General features: G+C 38.6%; 2 protein-coding genes across 5 annotated transcripts; one reads left to right on the top strand and one right to left on the bottom strand.

The window, feature by feature from the left end:
* Positions 1 to 1,955: 1,955 nt before the first annotated feature.
* Positions 1,956 to 11,376, top strand: LOC121943746 (TRPM8 channel-associated factor homolog). 2 transcript variants are annotated; one of them, XM_042487348.1, is made up of 12 exons: positions 1,956 to 1,972; positions 2,264 to 3,021; positions 3,135 to 3,351; positions 4,341 to 4,626; positions 5,232 to 5,530; positions 5,820 to 5,994; positions 6,195 to 6,286; positions 6,873 to 7,083; positions 7,994 to 8,230; positions 8,402 to 8,625; positions 8,796 to 8,909; positions 9,864 to 11,376. In XM_042487348.1, exons 2-12 carry the CDS (start codon positions 2,375 to 2,377, stop codon positions 10,104 to 10,106), a joined length of 2,745 nt encoding a protein of 914 aa, XP_042343282.1. In that variant the 5' UTR covers positions 1,956 to 1,972; positions 2,264 to 2,374; the 3' UTR covers positions 10,107 to 11,376. The 2 variants fall into 2 exon arrangements, with proteins under 2 accessions (XP_042343282.1, XP_042343281.1); XM_042487347.1 differs by having other exon boundaries at positions 1,964 to 2,027.
* Positions 11,043 to 14,783, bottom strand: si:dkey-243k1.3 (endonuclease domain-containing 1 protein-like). Of its 3 annotated transcripts, none has more exons than XM_042487349.1 (6): positions 14,732 to 14,783; positions 14,467 to 14,586; positions 14,275 to 14,375; positions 13,912 to 14,026; positions 13,062 to 13,218; positions 11,043 to 11,796 (listed from the first exon to the last, which is right to left on the bottom strand). In XM_042487349.1, exons 2-6 carry the CDS (start codon positions 14,542 to 14,544, stop codon positions 11,405 to 11,407), a joined length of 843 nt encoding a protein of 280 aa, XP_042343283.1. In that variant the 5' UTR covers positions 14,545 to 14,586; positions 14,732 to 14,783; the 3' UTR covers positions 11,043 to 11,404. The 3 variants fall into 3 exon arrangements, with proteins under 3 accessions (XP_042343283.1, XP_042343286.1, XP_042343285.1); XM_042487352.1 differs by having other exon boundaries at positions 14,467 to 14,545; positions 14,732 to 14,764; XM_042487351.1 differs by having other exon boundaries at positions 14,467 to 14,582; positions 14,732 to 14,745.
* Positions 14,784 to 19,244: the final 4,461 nt, after the last annotated feature.

Genomic DNA, 19,244 nt, shown 5'->3' with positions numbered 1-19,244 from the left:
AAAAGAATGATTCAGTGTCTCCTCACAGGTGGTTATTGCACAATGAGCATCTTATCAGAAAGACAGTGACAGCATGTACAAAGAACGATTGTTTGGAATATAGTTCCTCTTAATTTGGGATTTAGGTTTTCCCACAAGTACCAGCTATCAGCTGGAAAGCCGGACAGTCAAACATTTCTATCCGAATACTTTCTTACAGTTGCAAGTAAATTCTCTGTCCCTTTGTAGATCTTGGTTGTTTTTAAAATATATATTTTAATAAGATCTGGGGTTTTAGTCATCAGATATCTGGATGTTAAATTATTGGAGAAGCAAACTGAGTTAATGTAAGTGGCAGTTTGGCTTGCAGTCCTCCCCTCCCCACAATAAACTGTTTCCCGTCATTCTACAATAATTACATGTGAGGAGTCATATTCTAAAGAATCATTCATTCTCTTTCGCTTACCGTCAAATCAGTTGACGCTGTTTTGGCCCTCTGCCTGCAATGCTTCAGTCTCTCTTGTTTACTCTCCTTCTCCCTCCCTCCTGTGTTAAGTGAATGAAAAACTGAATTTTAAGGCACCTTAACACTTTATTCTGCACATTATCTGCTTTTCAATGAATAAAACAAACTTTGCATTTAAAAGTGTTTTCTTCAAACCCTACACAACAAAAACTTCTCTGTAATTATTTTCACCTGCACTACTCGTAAACTGAAGATTAACTTTAAACTAACTCAAGTGTGAAAATGCTTTTTAAGAAATCTGGAGTCTCAAGAGCAGACACTAGGCTGAGACATGTTTGGAAGTCACTAGACAATATAATTATGTAGCCTACAAATGTATAAACCACTAAGATAACATATTTGCCCTCGGGGCAACGTTGCACACTTTTCAGTATTGTGTTTAAGAATCAGCACAGGATTGTAATGTGATTTAAAATGCAGGTCTGGGGGAATGTTTTTTTTCTGAACATATGAAATGGGCACAGAGAAATTATATGGGTGAAAGAAACTGATACAAGAGCACTGAGAAGCGACAACAAGACAAGGCAACAAGACAACAGAAAGGAGAGATCATTATCTATGAATTGAATGTCTGGCTCAGTTGTATTGTAATGTTTTTTTTTGTATTCTCATCCTGGAACTCTGTGACCCTAGCTTGCATGGGGCCTGCCTTGATCCCCTTTGGTACCGGCCTCTTTGGATGTTTTCTGACTCCAAATTTTATGAATTGTTGCTCTGGGGGACTGCGTCAACAATTTGACATGTGTACTGTACATGTTCATTTTATTTTCTTCTGTGTCTCTGAGGGCTGGCATTATGGCTATTTTTTGTTTGTTTGTGTGTTTGCTGCTCTTTTTGGCGTTCTCTCTGTTTTATTTACTTGTTGTAAGTTTGTTTTATTGAAAATTGTATAAATAAAATTTATTGAAAAAAAATTCCCTCGATGTTGTCGGAGTGTTCCAAAAATAGGATAAAATATTTTAAAAAGTGCTTTTCTGCAAAGTTATTTTTATTTCTGCTTAAAAGCATCTGGATTATAACTCCAGTTTGAACAACCTGGAATCCAAAACCATCTGCCCTCTATGTGCATAAGCCAGATAAATTACAATTGACTTTGACCAACAACACAACATTTTTATAACAAATACAAAACACACAAAACCTGCTGTCTCAGCAGACGTTGAGTAAGTTCTTTCTTACTAAACCAATTACGCAGAATCATAGATGCAATATTTGTAACTGTAATTTTCAGGAATATGTCATACTTAAAACATTGTGGTTTATTGACCTCAGTACAGTTCCCCTTTCTCAGTTATCTGTGTATTACTCCAAGAAATAGCCTACATGTCTGATCTTGTCCAAACCTCTAGTCCAATGTTTTTTACTGTCAGTGGCTTACCCAGGTCCCTCCTCTTCTCTTTAAATTTTCCTATAAATAGTCCTCTACATCCTGCCACCTCACTCTCTTCCTTTCATCCTACCAGACAGGTATCTGGAAAACAGCTGCACCTCGATCTAATTATTTGAGAAGATTAACTTTCAAGTAAAAGCTAGTTTTTGATTTTCTGTAGTTTTTAAATACATTTTAACCTACAAACTCTTGAATTTCGATGAATCGGGAACTGCTGATTTTTTTTCTCAAACAATTATAGATTGACACATTAATGTTATGACAGTATTGTTGTAGATGTGTGAAGAATATATATTTGTTTTTATTTATATTTTATATATTATTATTTATATTATATATCTTTGTCAATGCTCTTTTTTTCTCCACAGGACAGCCTAACTGACACAACACATCTCAACTCGTGGTACAACTGCTTACCCTCACGCATTAAAGCTACTAACATCTTTTCCACCTTCTCCATCCAATCGATCCTTCTCATCATGTCCACTAAACCCATCCAGTCCTATCATGAAGGGGCCTACAAGTCCCTCATGAAAGGTTTGAAAGAGCTGGACTTCCGGAGCTCCAGTGTTCCCTGTGACCTGGTGCTAACTGGAGACCAAGCCTTTCCATTAGCAATAAATAGCGAAGGCCAGGTCCTGGTGGCAGCCTCCCAGTACGGCCATGGGAGGATTGTGGTCCTGGCTCATGAGACCTACCTGACCACCTTTCCTGCTCTGGTAGAGAACGCTCTGATCTGGCTGAGAGGAGATGGATCTGACAACCTGTCTGTGGGGGTCCAAGAATACGTCAAGGCAGTCGCTGATAACCTCAGCAAATCCAGCTTCCAAGCCAAAGTTGTGGGGGCCTTCAGTGACAAACTGGGGGTTGGTGTGTATGTGACGGACGCCTACAGCGCGGGTGCAAAGATGAAGGAGCTGGTGGCGTTTCTGAAAGCTGGAGGAGGAGTGCTGATAGGGGGGCAGGCATGGCACTGGGCTACACAAAACCCTAAAGCAAATGCATTTCTGCAATTTCCAGGGAACAAAGTGTCTGGAGTTGCAGGAATTTACTTTTCTACAGCTTATGGGGGGAAAGAGGTCCTGCCTGTCCAGCCTCAGATCCCATCCTCACTGAAGACTTTACGGTGAGTTTATACTCTTTTTTTGTGACTGTAGTATCTGAATAGTTTGTCATTTCTCTCTTGTTTTACTCATCTCCCTCTGTGTCTCTCTATCCCTCTGTTTTCATCTAATATAGTGCTGGTAAAGATTTCGAGGATGACCTGAAGGTCTTACACCAGGGGATTTCAGAGTTTGACCTTGGGGGTGATATGGCTTTGTCGAAGGCTCTGGTCCATGGTCCACTGGCCTTCCCCATTGGTACCACTAAGGATGGACAGACGTTCCTAGCAGGAAGCTACTATGGAAAGGGACGAGTCATTGTGATCACACATGAAAAACTTCTGACAGTCAAGGTGGAGTCTGAATGAATGGTCTCTGAATGTTGTTAAAGTGAATATAAAAGTCTGTCTTGAGTTAAATTTTGAACATAATGAAGATTCATTCACCCATCTGTTTTGTGTATTAGGTTTGTAAACATTATTACGGAAGCCCTAAGCGGACATGTTTTTTTTTTTTTTTTTTTTACAAGCCGTTTTCTCGATATAACGATATTATCTCGTTATAACAAGATATTATCTCGTTATCTCGAGAAAACGAACTTTGTTTTCCCGAGATATTAAGTCGTTATCTTTGTTTTTAACTTTGTTTTTTGGTTTGTTTTTTTAAACTTTATTGAATGAACGTCAGAAGAAGAAGTGGCGGGTGGATGATGTGACAGCAGGTGCCGTGCCAGCGCGGACAAATGCGTGCAGGTTCTCGCCCTGCACGTACCAAAAAGCACCGGAGCAACAGTATAATAATCTAGTTATGATTACTGATGAATTTGGGTGATGTGTTCCTGTAATAATCATCTTACCTTGCGCATTTGTCCGCGCTGAACACCGCACGGCACCTGCTGTCACATCATCCACCCGCCACTTCTTCTTCTGACGTTCATTCAATAAAGTTAAAAAAAAACAAAAAAAAAAACAAAGTTCGTTTTCTCGAGATAACGACTTAATATCTTGGGAAAACAAAGTTCGTTTTCTCGAGATAACAAGATAATATCTCAGGAAAACAAACTCTGTTTTCTCGAGATAACGAGATAATATCTTGTTATAACAAGATAATATCTCGTTATCTCGAGAAAACGGCTTGTAAAAAAAAAAAAAAAAACACGTCCGCTTAGGGCTTCCGTACTTCCGTACATTATGGCACCTTTTTTTATTTTTACTTCAGGCACCTCTTACTTGGTTATATATATACTTGGTTAAAGTTTTCTAAATAATATTAGATATTGTTTAGCCAAATCACTCTCTATGAGTAACTGCTTTCTCTTCTGAAATGATTCATTTTAATACAGACGCTGACTTCCTTTTGGACCAATGCCATTGATTGGTTGGACCAAGGCCGGAAGGGAGTTGTTGGTGTTGTGCCAGGCCTCAAACTTGCCAACAAGTCAGGGTTAAAGTTTGAGGAGACGAAGCTGAAGAAAGACCTGAGTGTATTTGTTTGTACAGCATGGAGCGATGATCATGCAGAGGAAATCCAAGACTTTGTAGCAGAGGGAGGAGGCCTTCTCATTGGTGGGCATGTGTGGTACTGGGCATTGACACATTTTGGGGGAAACCCAATGACAGAAACCACAGGTATGACCATGCAGCACAAGTGTTTTATTCTATGCCTCCCTTTTTAACCCACTGGCAAGTGAACTGGCATGATAAAATAAGATGATGTATGTTTCCTTTGACACTTACCAAGCATGAGCCTGCAAACTCAGTCACACAAAATTACTTCAACTGTGGTTAGTGAAAAATACGTACATATTGTCAAAGTACAAGAAGAAGGACAGAGGTGGGGTATAACATACAGACAATTTACAGATTTAATTGTCACAACAACTGCAGCCAGTGAGAAAGTCAATCAGGAGAGCAGGTTTGCAATGACAGCTTTAACAAGGAAGCACACAAATCAGGCTGATATGGGGCCTAATTCTACAAGTCAAATATCATATCAAGTTTAATGACATAATATGGATCTGATCACACTCAGCATCCACCGTGATCCACTGCTAATTCATATTCACTGTAAGAGAAAATATTTATAAAAAAATATTTTGTTTAAATAGTTAAATATAGACACAACTTAGGCTTTTTAAGTTGGTCCCTGAGTCCATTTAACCCAGACCATCAAACCTTAACCATAAAAAATGGATTATACAACTCAGTTGACAAAATCTTGAACTGTGTTTCAGGGAACAAGATCCTTAACAGAATGGGCTTGAGCCTGTCACCAGAAATAATTGGAGAAGGGTCCTACAAGACTCCAGTGCCTAGCCAGGCCATGAAGGACACAATCCACTTCCGCCACCTTCTGCGGCGTTTTGCTGGTCATGTTATCAAGGGGGACAAACTCACCGAGCATGAGGAGAAAAACCTTAAACAACTGGGCATGGAGTGTACATACTTTTTGAAGATGGAGGCTCTTGACAGCTACTCCTACATATATGTGCTGTCCGTCCTCACTGACATATTGAAGTTTGGCATGCCACAGGTGAGCAGTGAATCACTTTACAGTGTGATTGTAATTGGTATGTGTATAAAGAGGCCTTTACAAAAACTCATTTGTATGGTGCATTTGCTTTGTCTAACAGGTGTACTGTATAATACAAATAATTGCAAAAATAATAACATAGTATCATAATGTCATTATATTTGAAGATTTACAGACATTGAATTGTCTTATTTACCAATGAGTCAGAAATTTGTTTCTCTGTGATTGAGAGACCTGGTTGTGTTACAGCAATCTGTTTAATAATCATTCATATTCAATTTATTTCAAGGTGAGTGAGAAGAACCCTGTGAAAACTCCCAAAGACCACCTGCTCCTCAGAGCGGGACCAGAGGTGTATAAAGTGTCCCCAGATCGTGACGCTCTCCTGCCGTACCTCATCAAGGATCTCCCTTCATTGCCTTTGATCAATAATCAAAGGATCAGGATCAATGTCAACACAGCAGGTCAGATGTTGTGAACAACTTTGTAAAATGATTATGAGACGCACATACTTGTGATTTGTCTCTGTACAATGTAATTTCTTGCAGTAGTGCGTGTGGTATTACACTGCATTAACACTAGGAAGGTAAAATTTCTCTTGTACCTTGTATGTCTCTACACGCCATGAAGTGTAATGTCTGCTGCTCTGTCTATATGTCACAAGGGGAGGAGTGGATCAGTACAGGTCTGTACCTCTCTCCTGGTATGAAGACCGAGATCATCATCCCAGCAGAGATCGTCAACAAGGATTGGAAGGTACAAAACATAAAATAAAATAACTACTGAGGTCATTGTGCATTTTCAGAGTTTTGCTAAGTCAGACCAAGTCTTAGCAGTCTGTCAAATAAATCACCATTTTGTCTCAAAGGGCTTTATAATCTGAACAGTAGCACCTGCTATTTATTGTGCAAACGTTCATCAGTTGTATTCATATCTATATCAGACATATCATTAAAATCTCTATATTATAATCATCCTGTTGTTGGGAAGTATTAAATTGACTTTCCTAAATAATCAATAATTATTTCACATAATTATTACATATAATGCTGCCTTAATAAGGAGAGTTGCTGTGGTATTTGTTTGAAAATAAATGTTTAAAATGTAGATATGAAGATATTAAGGATTTATGCGTATTTTTGGGGGACAGCTTTATTGTGAAAGGTATTTCCTTTAGGTCGCTTCTGAAACTCCTTTTCTCTCTCTGTTCTTATCTCACATATTGTCCTTTCAGGCCTCCATTTATTAATGCTATTCCATCCTGTTTTGTGTCCATTGATTTTATATGCCTTTACAGAGGACTTTTTATACATTTCTTCTTTTTCTTCCATTTCTTCCACAGATCCAGATCGGTTGTCAGTCAGACACACTGAATCATGACGAGCTGAAGAGAGCACCACATGTTGTTGAGCGATTTCCGGTTACCATGAAGAAGATGCAGGTGTGGAACATGTGGGGAGGACTCATCTACCTGGTGGCTCCACCCAACACAAAGGTGGAGGGGGCAGAGGTCATAGTGCAACAAGCGATATCTGCTCCTTATTACAAGTCTGGTGAGTGTGTGTTACTGTCTGGTCATGCTCAACAGATGACTGTGTTAATGTACATGATATAAACCCATTTTGTGCCTGGAAACCAAGTTTTTAGTCTAGTTTTTGTAAAAAAAAAAAATTTTTAATAGATCAACAGCCAATTTCTAAATTAATTTGTTGGGTCCCTTTTGACCCAATTCAATTAGACCTTGACAGTTTTCATCATTTTAAGTTGTCAAAGGGCTTTTTTTCATGTTATTTGTTTGAGGAGTTTGCAAAAAAAAGTATATTTTTAACATGGAAAGCAAAACACTGTACTGCAGTTTCATCAGACTGACAGTTAAAACGTTGATCCTTTTGTATGGAGTTTTCATGTTCTCCCTGTGTCAGTGTGCATTTTATTTTGCCTCCTCCCAGTCAAAAGACATGCCGGTTAGGTTAACTGGTGACTCTAAATTGTCCGTTGCGTGACTGCCACTGATAAGTAGTTGTGGCTAATGAATGAGTGAATTAACAATTTAGAGGGCAGAAAGTTATTTCTGTGCAACATAACCAAAATTTGATGGAGTACAGTGATTTTAAGGAACAAACATTTACTGGTTACAAGTCTACTGAAGTTAAGGGAAGACTTCAGACTCCAGACTTCTTAGGGTGAAAGTTCAAGGGAATCCTTTGTAACAGGCCATGCCATTTGTTTAGCCTCACCTTTGAGTGTCATTAAGCCCCCTTACATTGCGGCAAATATGTTTGACAAAAACCTACGTAAATAAGGAAATAAGAAATAAGAATCATGTTTTTTTTGTTTGTTTCTTATTGGCATAAGGACTTTATGCTGTACCTGCACTCCATCTTCAGTGTGACTATAATGAATACTTACAATAACACAAACCTCGGATTTGATTCACCCTGAAATCTATCCTGTTTATTTCAGGCGTGTCAACATCAGCGGATTGGTCATCCCTGGGCAAAGCTCCTGCACCCTGGGCAGAGATGGAGTTTGACAACATCATCCTCACTGTACCATCTGATTTTATTCGAGACCTGGAAAAACCTGAAGAGGTGGAGGCACTTTGGAATGAGATCATGAAGGGTGTCGCTGACCTGGCTGTCATACCGCAGAAACTTCCCCGAAAAGAGCGTATTGTTGCAGATGTGCAGATTTCTGCTGGTAAATGTGTTTTCTGTCACATTTTCACATTTAAATTAAATGCTGTCTCAGCTGCATGTGCTGTAAAATAACAATGCCATGTCTATTGAAAACTATTTGTAAATTAACTAATTACTTATAATTAATGTTCAGTCTTAGTCATAGACCCTTGTGTTTGTTCTCTCTATCCAGGTGGTCTGCATGCAGGCTATCCTGTCATGATGCACACATATGATGCAGGTGAGCTGTTCAGAGTAAATGATGCCAAGACCAAAGGCCTTTGGGGAGAAATTCATGAACTGGGACACAACCAACAGAGATCTGCCTGGGAGTTCGGAGGCCACACTGGGGAGGCCACATGCAACCTGTGGTCTGTATATGTGCACGAAGAGGTGCTGGGGCTCAACAGAGCAAAGGTGAAGTAAATCAATTTTATTTTGGAAAATTGGCCAAGACCCAGAAAAGCCAGGCCTCCGAGTTTAATTATATTCTGTGACAAATTTCTATAAAAATATCACATTTCTTAGTCTTGTTATCCCCCCTTGGTTAACATCCTAAACTTATTAGTGTCATGTCTTCATTGCAGGCTCATGGAGCTTTGAGTCCAACAGAACGCAAGAGTACTATAGACAAGTATGTTAAAGGGGGCAGGAAACTCAGCGACTGGAACGTTTGGACGGCCCTGGAGACATACCTGCAGGTAAAAGAGAATTATGGTATTTTACATCCTATAGAGAAAATAACTTAGGTCTCAGAGGGGTCACCATTTGTCCAGATTTGGAACCCAACACAAGTAGAAAATGCAAGTGAGGCCAAGAATCTCGAACCCTACGACTACCCCTGTAACCTGTAGATGGAAAAGAAAATAAAACTGTTTGTGACAATTTTAATATTTTAGGCTTAGGGCAAAACGTTGGGTGTGGTAAATTCACCAGTTCATAGCAGTTTATCCTCAGTAGGCTGCACAGTAGTCCTCAGCATTACATGCCTATCATCAAGCCCATGTGACCTTGATCAGTTTTTGTTGTATTTTTGCACTTTCAGTTCCATAGATCCACTTCAGCTAGGTCAGTTTTAGTTTTACTTTGGCAGCCTGAGCTGTAGACTCTGCTGATATCAGCAGCTGAATTTAGTTGACTGTGCTGATATTTCCATGTTAATGTACATATGGTAGCTTAATGTGCAGCTACATAGCATATTCGTGTCAGACAGGAGCTACATTTACTTAAGTAGTTTTTGTTATTGGAAGTCTGTGCACATGATGGTTTGTCCAGTATGAACACGTTCAGACATGAAGGTGTTCAATCAGAAGTGTAAACTTGATTTTAAGGAAGGAAACTTGGAAAATCGCATAAGATGTCTGATCAACAGGTACCTTTAGAAATGCTGATCTGTTTCAATTCACTAAAAAAGTCACAATTATCAAGTTCATCGCTAACAATCCATTAATTATTTAGATATTTTACTCTGGATGAAGGTGATGAACTGAGTAACATAACAACCAGATTTGCAGCCTGATTTTCATGTGGCTAAAATAACTTCATAGGACTTTTCTAGTTTATTGTTAATTTGTTCAATCTCTAAGTAAGTTTCACTTCACTGTCAGCTGACTGTCTATTCATATTTTCTTTGACCTCTGTCTCCTTCTATGTAGCTCCAGGAAAAGTTTGGCTGGGATGCTATAAAGAAGGTGTTTGCTGTCTACCACAAGATGACCAGCTACCCCAGTGACAACAAGGAAAAGATGAACCTGTACGCTGTGACCTTCTCCGAGGCTGTCGGCATGAACCTGTCTGGGTTCTTCAAAGCCTGGAGCTGGCCCATCGGACGAGACACTGAAGAGAAACTCTTCAGCCTGCCTCCCTGGAGTGACCACCCCATGGTCAAATATGAGTAAATTTCATCCTGTAGCTGATAGAAGAGAGATGGGTGTTGGTTTATCACTGGGATGTAATCATAATACAGTTTTGAAATCCAGATTATTTTGATGCTTTAATGATGTTTGTAAAATTTGGCAACAATCAGCATTATTGTCCAGCAAAACTGCAAACCTTGAACAAATTTAACAAGAATGCACTGACAAAATGCCACTTGTTAAGGCCAGACCGGACACTAGTTCTCTTCAGAGCATAGCAAAACATAATCTGTGAAGTGTTGACAGTGAAGTAACACTGGGGTTAGTGGGGTCTACACTCTACTAATTTAAGTTAATATTTGAGGTGAGTTTCCAGATGTCTGCTAAACTGTCTAGCCACAACATAATGTGTAACAAAAAATGAAAATTCAAAGTGCTTAACAGGATAATTCAATTAAAAACATATTAGGGATAGAAATTTACAATAAAAGAGTAAAGAGAAAAGATATGAAAGGTAAACTTGATTAATTAATGAAAATTAGGTTAAAAAGGTTTAAGTAAAGTCATAAAATATGACATAAAAATATATAGTGGTTGTTCATTTCATGTGCGGTTCCCTAAAATGCCACTCAGTCTTCAAATTTTTAAAACCTCTGAACCTTTTTTTTAACATGTCAAGATGCTAAGTTAAGCTTAAGTTTTTTTTAGCAACCATAAAAATGTACAGCAATTCATAACTAAAAAGCATATTCCAATTAGAAAGTAAATCTTGAGTCTTCTTTCAGGGTCATAATAACTAATACTCATTCAGATATTTAGGTGTTTTCCTTTTTGGATCAGTCAGTTCTGCCTTTCATAATTTACACTGCAGACTTCTACCTTAATTCTTGTAATAGGTTCTTGGAGGGTGTTTTATACTGTAACCTTGAAGGTGTGTTTCATCTTTTTCACAAGAAAAGTCATTCATTCATTCCCTCGTTCATTCATTTATTCATTTATTCATTAGTTTGTATAGTATGTGACAGCACATGGCAGTTGATTCAGGCTGTATTTGTAAGACAGACACACTGTGTTTTTCAGTTGTGTATTTTGCCATTTGATTTTACTGTCAATGAAAGAGACAAGTATACAGTCGTAGTATCCCTCTGTTATTTGTGGTTGAATGAGAATAATAATAAGAGGTTTATTACTCTGCCGAAAACAGTGTAAAACACAATTTGATGTTACTTTATCACCACACTTGTATCAATAACAAATATCTTTTGTGGTTTTACAATTGTTATGTAACATTAAAGGTCAGTGGCCCCTAAAATTATTTCTTGTCGTCCATTTGTTATCTTTTACGCCCTGCAGTTGTTGTAAAACAGCTCCCCTACTGGCTGACTGGAGAACTGCTGAAGGAATTCTCCCAGTTCATCCAGTGAAAGCTTCTCCACCCAGTTGACCTCTGTGTTCCTCGCTGTGGCAGCACCACTGTGGATGGTTCTGCCATTGTTGTCCACACAGCAGTAGGCGTTCCACAGATAGTCTGGGATGTTGACACGCTTCACATTGTTTTTCACAATCCAGTTGTCTGCAGAGGGAACGGCTCCAACCAGCACATAGGCCGTGGAGCACTTGTCCCGGAAAAGGTCAGTGAGCTGGGACTCATGGATCCTCCAGGCGTTCTGGTTCAGCTTGGGGTTCTGGGGAACCACATTGGTCAGGGTAAAAGTAGCATTGCGGCTCGGGACTGTAAGAGAGAGAAACAGAGAGTTACAGGAAAATACAGGTATGCAAGACACAAAGTTACACTTTGTGGGTCAAGAGAAATAAAGTTATGTTTTGTATAGGTGGGTTTGTAGGATGCAGAGAGAGAGAGAGTGAAAAACCAAGATGAGTCCCATATTGGCTGGATCATTCTCAATCAGATTTATAATTTTCACCAAAAGTTTTCTTTAAAGTCATCGAGTTATTATTATAACCTTTATTTAAAGAGGGAAGGCCACTAGTCTACAGTCTCCACTGACTCTGACTATTCTAATTTCTGCCAGTAACCAGCTCCACAAACAAATTCACTAAACTTTTATTCTGCTTTTGGAGTCTGCTTTTGGGATCCAAATATCACTGCAAAGTGTAAAAGACACAGAAATGCTTATTAACTTAAGCACTAGCAACATCATTCAAGACTTAAATAATAAAATAATTTCACTGCAACAGTATTCTTTTTTTAATCACAAGTAAACAAATAAACATAAAAAAGAATAAAAATGCAATCTGGTCTATGTAAAATGCATACATCTAATACAAGACTTGTTTTTTTTTTAAGGTATTTGCAAATCCCATCTTGCGATTTAAAATTGAGATCAGATTCCAAGTATTTCTGTGGCTGCAGTCTCCCATAGCTGCCCTATGGTTCCTATGACAACAGACGGCACAGACACCCAATTGATGAAACCATAGAAACCAGAAACCATAAAGAAATTCAACCTTTCATGCCTCTGCGAAACAGACTGGTGCAAAGTTTAGCTGTAAAGATTAAATTTAGATACAGTGGGCTATCACTTTCCCTTCATCCTGTTGTATTTCAGCAAAAATGTGTTAAATGCAAATAGATGCCTGTCTGTGAAATGTGCGTAAAGACAATATTTTGTGTGCACATTAGTTTCCAATATCAAGTCAGTGAACCTCTACAGTGTGAGGTATCAGCTGCAGATAAGGCCATGCTGACATTGACAAGACTGGACTGAATCATAATTTGGTTGATAGGTTGTGTAGTTATCATTTATTTGCTATCTTTTTATCAGTTAATAAACAAATAAATTAAGAGAATCCCTCGTCATTATGCATTTCAACTGATTGATTGAGCATTGGTTTGAAGCAAAAATCAAACACTTGTATCAGAAGTTTATGATACTGTATATCACCCCTGTTGAACTCAGCTGACAGCTTTGTGTGGTGGCTGCTGCCATCTACTGACCTGACTCCCAAAAACCACCTATGTTCAACCTCCATTACCTGCATGGTGTCCGTTGGGGTTGAGGTGACCACGGTCAAATCCAGAGTGTGTGTAGTCCTCATTCAGAGCCTGTTTCTCTCCGAGGTAGACCCCAGGGTTGTCTTGACCCAGCCAGTAGCCATCCTTCATCTCTGCTTGCCAGGACATGTCTACCAGCTGTAAGGCAAAATATAATAATAATAATAATTACTTTATTCGTGCAACACCTTTAAAAATTGAGTTTTCAAATCTACAAAGCAAAGAAGTATCAATATACCCCAGGAGTAATACACCAATATGAAGCCAAATGTCCAACAAAAGCAAGACAAAACATACAGGAGGTAAATGCCAAAAGAAAAATAAAGTGATAAAAGACTGATGTGATGTCGTCGGGTAAAACCGATCAGAGGCGTATAGCTGCTGCATTCTGAACATGTTGTATGCCAGAAAGGAGGGAGTTAAGTCTGGAGAAGATAAATGAAAGAATGACTTTTTTCACGAGTGTCAGGGCATTGGCTGAATTCTGGAGATTTGAGGAAACAGGACCGGACAACTTTATCTGATATGTGGCTGAAAACTAAATCAGAGGATAAACTAAAACAGCAGCTAAGCTTTGAAGGGAACAGGGTCTGAATGGAAGGCATATTTGTCTGTCGTCTGGGTACTGATGAAAGCTTACGTTGTGTTGTTGGATGATTTAACAAAGTGGGATCATGTGGACAGAAAATGAAATTGGACCTAAACTTGAACCTTGGGGAATACCAGTTAATGTGAGTAGGGGAGGAGGAGTAAATTACATCTGGTGACTGAACATGTTCATTCTGAGAGGAAAAAAACAACCCAACCAAGTGTAGTACAGAACAAATGAACCTGAGGTTCCACAAACCACCGTCTCTCCCTGCCACCTCCATTGCTGGGCTGGAAACGATAGGCAGAGTAGACAGCAATACGATGGTTGGTGTCATACAGGGTGGCAAAGTGGTACCTGGTGGTGTGAAGAAAAACAAGGGATTTAGAGATCAGTAGTGTTGCAGTGGAAAACTGAGGACTAAGAAACATGTATGGCTGAAAAATCAAAACAATTATTACAATAGTCAGACTTTCTAAGAATTGAAAATAAATGATAAAATACAAATAATACCATACAGCTGTATGAAGTTCATATTATAATGATGTGTATATACATTAACTGTAACATAAAGGTATAAATTCCACTCTCTGGCCTTTTCTTACCTGTTAATGAAGCGCTGACAGAGACGGGCAGCACCAGCTGTGGAAGCCCCCCACTGTGGCACTTTCTCTTTATAGAAATATTTCATGCATTCTGGCACATCCTGCAAAAAAAAACACAGGGTCCTAAGAAAACCACTTACACAACACACACGGACAGATTTAAAAGTCCCTTAAAGTTATGAAACCACACACCTCAAAACGTTCCACAACATCTGCATGGACAGAGAAGAGGAGCAAGAGAAGAGCGCACAAAGAGGCCAAAGTTTGCATCCTGGACAAAAGTTCTGCTGTCAGGGATTTTTTACTGTCTTACTGAGCCATATATAAAAGGAGAAAAAAAATATGTGAAGGAATGCTTTATTCAATAAGACAGTGTGTGGAATAAATACTAACAGTAAGTGTGGGTAATAGCTATGATCCATTTTTTTGCGCTATCTCTGTGTGTATTTCCACTCACCTGCTGGTTGCTCGGTCTCCTGCCACAGTCCTCGCTGAGCACATTGGCTTTTATATATGACTTCTCCTCACCTTTAACCTTGTTAGTCCTCTGCGTTTATCTGAACTGCTGTTAACACGTGCTATTTGTGTGCAATGAACCAATTTTGACCAAAACTTAAGGTGAGGATGATGTGTGTAAAAATGGAACAATGAGAAAGACAATGACCTAGTGAAATTTACAAAATATTTGAGATTTGAATTTGCTCCAATATATGGTATTTTCATAATATTTCAAAATCAAATTTGAGGTATTTTTTTACCTTTACTAGCTGCAACATTGAAGGAGGAACATATTAATGCATCATATATTAAATAATCCAATCATAAAATATACATTTTTATATGAGCCATTCTGTATAATGGGAACTGTTGGCACTTTAAGTGTATTTTGATGCTTATATGATATTTTGATGCTGTTGTATTGCTACTTTTACTTAAGTTAAAGACCGAAATACTTCTTCCACCTCAGGTTTTTGAGCCTGCAGCTTGAGTCATATATTGTCTCATACTGTATGAAATCACATTTTCAATTCGTGAATGTCTATTTTTAGTAATTATCTAATTCCTTGGAAACAAGGTGATTTTACACAGTAACTGTAAGTCAGGCAGGGAGTATCAGCTGTGTGATTATTGTGAGATGAGACATTTCGGCAACTGGGTGTTGCATTTAACCACTCAATGACTCTATTAATGAGTTACATTACCACAAACACACTCTTATGTTCATTCCTGTTATTTGATATCAACTTCAGCTCCTGGAATATTTACAGCATGCACATTTGGAAGATTTACTCACAATCTCCCACATCCAGCCAAGGTTAGGTAACACCAAGATCATGTGTTGTTTTTCCCACGATCACAGAACAGGCTTTGTGTGACCCTCACATGTGGACTCCTCCCAGCTCTTTAACTTGCATTTGCTTATTACCAAACGTGTGAAGAATTTACACTCTTGTCTAGTCCATCATATCTCTGGGTTAAAGTTCCTAATTTAGAAATCGAGAACACTTCTCTAAAAAAACTCCTCATCATCCTTTTTTGAATTTGAAATTTGCTGCAGCTGAATAGACTTTTTTTATACTTCATATTCTCAGTACATTTGAGGTCCTTGTATTTACTTGTCTTTTTCTTTTCATGACATTTTATAGGTCTTCTCTGCTTCATCTCATAGAGAAATATTGCACTCTTTGCTTCACTGCATTGATCTATACTTACCTCACAGTTTAAGATTTTGCATACAGAAATTATATCAAGTGCTGATGTTATATTTTTAATTAACTAACTATCTAACAGTTTTAACTAATTAGTCAAATGACAGATAAGATTCCACATTCCCTGCTTCTAACCTTTAATTTGCCATTTTTCTTTTTTTTATTTCTATCTTTTTATTATTATCATTTTATCATTTCAGTTGTTTTTAAATCATTGTACGTTGTGGACTGTTGGCAGGCCCGGCGTTAAGGGCAGGCCAGACCGGGCCGGGCCCGCCCATATGACGTCTCTGCCCGCCCAACTAACTCGGAAGTTTTCAAACAGGTCAAACTGGAGCAACAGTGGAAACAAACAAACAAACACAAAATAAAAACTTGCAGTGGTAGTATTCTGTTTTAACTTAAAAATGGATATACGAAAAATGGTTTAAAGCTAATGACATATCGGGCGAGAGAACTGCAGCCGCTGAGGACCGTGCACCTCCAGAAGCTAGCCGAGAGGTTGCATGTGCTAGTTCACTTTTCGCTTTGAAAACCTTTTTAGCGAAGGCCTATACTTTGTATGCGCAAAGCTAATTCAACTCGGTTTTGAAAAGGACTTATCCCAGAAATGCAACGATGAGTGTGAGGACTGTGTGTGGAGGAGATCCCATTGGACGGGGAAACGGCGTCTCGAACTTTTTAGCGTCAAGGAGCGGAGCAGCACTGACCGGAGGGTGAGTTGACTGTTTTCATGTTTAGCTCATGTCTGCTGCTGTAAGTTATCGTGTTTTTTTCTCTGCATTGTGTGTAATTGCAGGTTGGTCTAGTATAGGGCCCACACAACTGTTCTGTGGTGGTTTTTGGTACGCATTTAGCATATGCGCCGTTACGCAATGGTTTGGGTTATGCGCCTGTTAAATTGTGCCACTTTCGGCAGTCTTTCTGGTCATGCTGTTGTATTGGTTTGTTGTGCGTAATTTACGGGCAGCGTGCGTGTTTACTCAATGTTGTTGATTGTTGGTCATGCTCAGCCGTCTTTTTATTGGTAATTGCGCAATTGTGCGCCCCTTTCTAGCGATGAATGAACCTCATTGCTGCTGTTGAGTTTAATATGTACATTTGTTGTGACAGTTTTGCCCCCCCCCCCCCCCCCCGCCATGGGGCTGACTGTTGTTTGGACAAAACAAACTTCGTGAACTTTTTTGCATGGGTAATTGTAAATGCATCTGTCGCTATTTCCTGAATATTTACAAACCAAACGTCTAATCAATAAATCAAAAGAGAGTAATCAGCAGACTTATTCATATTGAAAATAATCACAAGTTGCAGTCCTATACAAAATGGTTAAAAACTAGCTTGACAAAACCAACTACAGCAGTAAGCTGCTGGTTAAACATCGTTAAATAAGTAAAAATAATCTAATCCATGATATTTATCAGGGTCCATCTTTGTATATATGTGTACTTTCACTGTGGTTACCTCCTGCCCATAAACACTCACAATGGCTTAAAATTGGTCATTGGTCAGGCATTGATGAATTTCAGTATGATTATATAAGTTATTGCCAACCCTGAAATTTGTTTGGGATCAAAAGTGACCCGCTGAAGGTTGAATAATATCAAACTGGATTAAAGCCACAGAGAAAACACACAGAACATAAGGGATAAGATAAAGAGAGTTGGGCTTTATTTAATCAGCCTTGTATTTTCCCATTGCTCTGCTGTCGTTCATTTTTCACATTTACCAATCAGTGTAAATCTCACAGTACATGACTGCAAGACAGTAAACGGCGGTACACAACGTTGCAACTGTGTTTGCTCAGGGTAATTGCTTTATTATTAAAAGGAAACAAATTAACGTTGTAATTAATGGTCCATACTATTTGGCTTTCTATCTAATTTCAGATGTAAATATTGCACACAACTAGAGAGGGAGGAAAATGCAGCCAAACTAAGGACTCAGACAGTAATAAGAGAAAAGGACAGAAACAAAAGCATTTTCAAAGCAATCAAATAAATAAACCACATATAAAATTACAGGAAACAATGAGCATTGCCTTTTTTATGTACTATAATTCAGCTATGCTTTTATATATTTTTTGTTTTCTCTCTCAAGAATTTGGATTCAATTATGAATCAGTGTATTCCTTATTTCCCTGTGTTTGTATTTGATTGATTGACCGATGTTGCACTGTTAATGCAGTTATTACTTTCTTTATTTGTATTGGGTAAAAGACTAATGCTGTTGCCAGAGTCTGCCTCTAGGCTGCAGTGTTGAATTGTGATTTCAAGTTCACCTTTTGAAGTCCGTTCCTTCTTTTGAACACTATTTCACTGCTGATTATTCAAGTGTTCATCCACCTGGAAAATACTCATTCTGCACACTGATGATCCAATCACTGATAGATCGTGTTATCAACACTCAAAACAAGTAAATTACAGTTTTGTCTCAATAGATGGTCTCAAAGCAGTAAAACACCTTCAAAGTAAGGATTGTGGCAGATAATCATTAAAGATGACACTCTGAATGACAAGAGGACGTTTTAATCCGCCACTATGATGGATTTTAGTAACGCCTTTTATGTTTTTGATTTGGCCCAGAAGTTAATTTGAGTGGACTGCATCTTTAATTGACTTGACTAGCGCTTTGTCGCTTGAAAAGATCACAGGGAGTTGGGTTCCCCAGACACACATTTAGTCTAATCCTTGACTCAAAAGCATCCTCAATGGCTGTCTGTCAGTGAGAGGGAACTCAGTGTGGTTCTAACAAGAAAAGTGAAGGTGTGAGAGACTACAGACCGAGAGGCAAAATCAGGCACTTGTGAGCAATCCTCTGAAATCAGTTTTCGATTCGAGCCTCTTACAGTACAAGTCTGGGAAACCACATTATTGATTTGCATTGATCCTGGTCACTTGATTGATTAACTAGTTAGGCTGCAAATTTGATTGTTAATTGCTTTTGGGCTCTCTGGTCATGTAGGTCCAGTGTGGATAGTGAAGATTATTGGTATTGGATGTTAAGCGGTCGGCATTAAAATTGGTCACTAGACGTGGACAAATGCACTTTTGTTATTCACATTGCCCTTTATGGCCTCTTTCCCTCTTCAACAGCTTGAAAAACATATTTAACATTGCTTTATTAGCTTTATACTTCATGACTTTTATATTTTTTATAAGAGTTGCTTTTAAATGTGATTTTGAGCTGATAGTATGTTTCAGATGCTTGTCAAGGAAAAGTATGTATTACCCCCAGCAGTATGTTTTATCCAGCACTACCCTC

The sequence above is a fragment of the Plectropomus leopardus genome, chromosome 5, assembly GCF_008729295.1.
Source record: "Plectropomus leopardus isolate mb chromosome 5, YSFRI_Pleo_2.0, whole genome shotgun sequence".
NCBI lineage: Eukaryota > Metazoa > Chordata > Actinopteri > Perciformes > Serranidae > Plectropomus > Plectropomus leopardus.
The sequence above is the reverse complement of the archived record's forward strand: the minus strand, read 5'-3'. Positions and strand labels throughout refer to the sequence as shown.

Coding starts and splice junctions, on each gene's coding strand:
- LOC121943746 (XM_042487348.1), top strand. CDS start 2,375: ATGTCCACTAAACCCATCCAGTCCTATCATGAAGGGGCCTACAAGTCC. Junction 8,626..8,795: donor TGGGGCTCAACAGAGCAAAG/GTGAAGTAAATC, acceptor TCTTCATTGCAG/GCTCATGGAGCTTTGAGTCC. Junction 8,910..9,863: donor CCCTGGAGACATACCTGCAG/GTAAAAGAGAAT, acceptor CCTTCTATGTAG/CTCCAGGAAAAGTTTGGCTG.
- si:dkey-243k1.3 (XM_042487349.1), bottom strand. CDS start 14,544: ATGCAAACTTTGGCCTCTTTGTGCGCTCTTCTCTTGCTCCTCTTCTCT. Junction 14,376..14,466: donor ATGTTGTGGAACGTTTTGAG/GTGTGTGGTTTC, acceptor TTTTTTTTGCAG/GATGTGCCAGAATGCATGAA. Junction 14,027..14,274: donor TGTCAGCGCTTCATTAACAG/GTAAGAAAAGGC, acceptor TCACACCACCAG/GTACCACTTTGCCACCCTGT.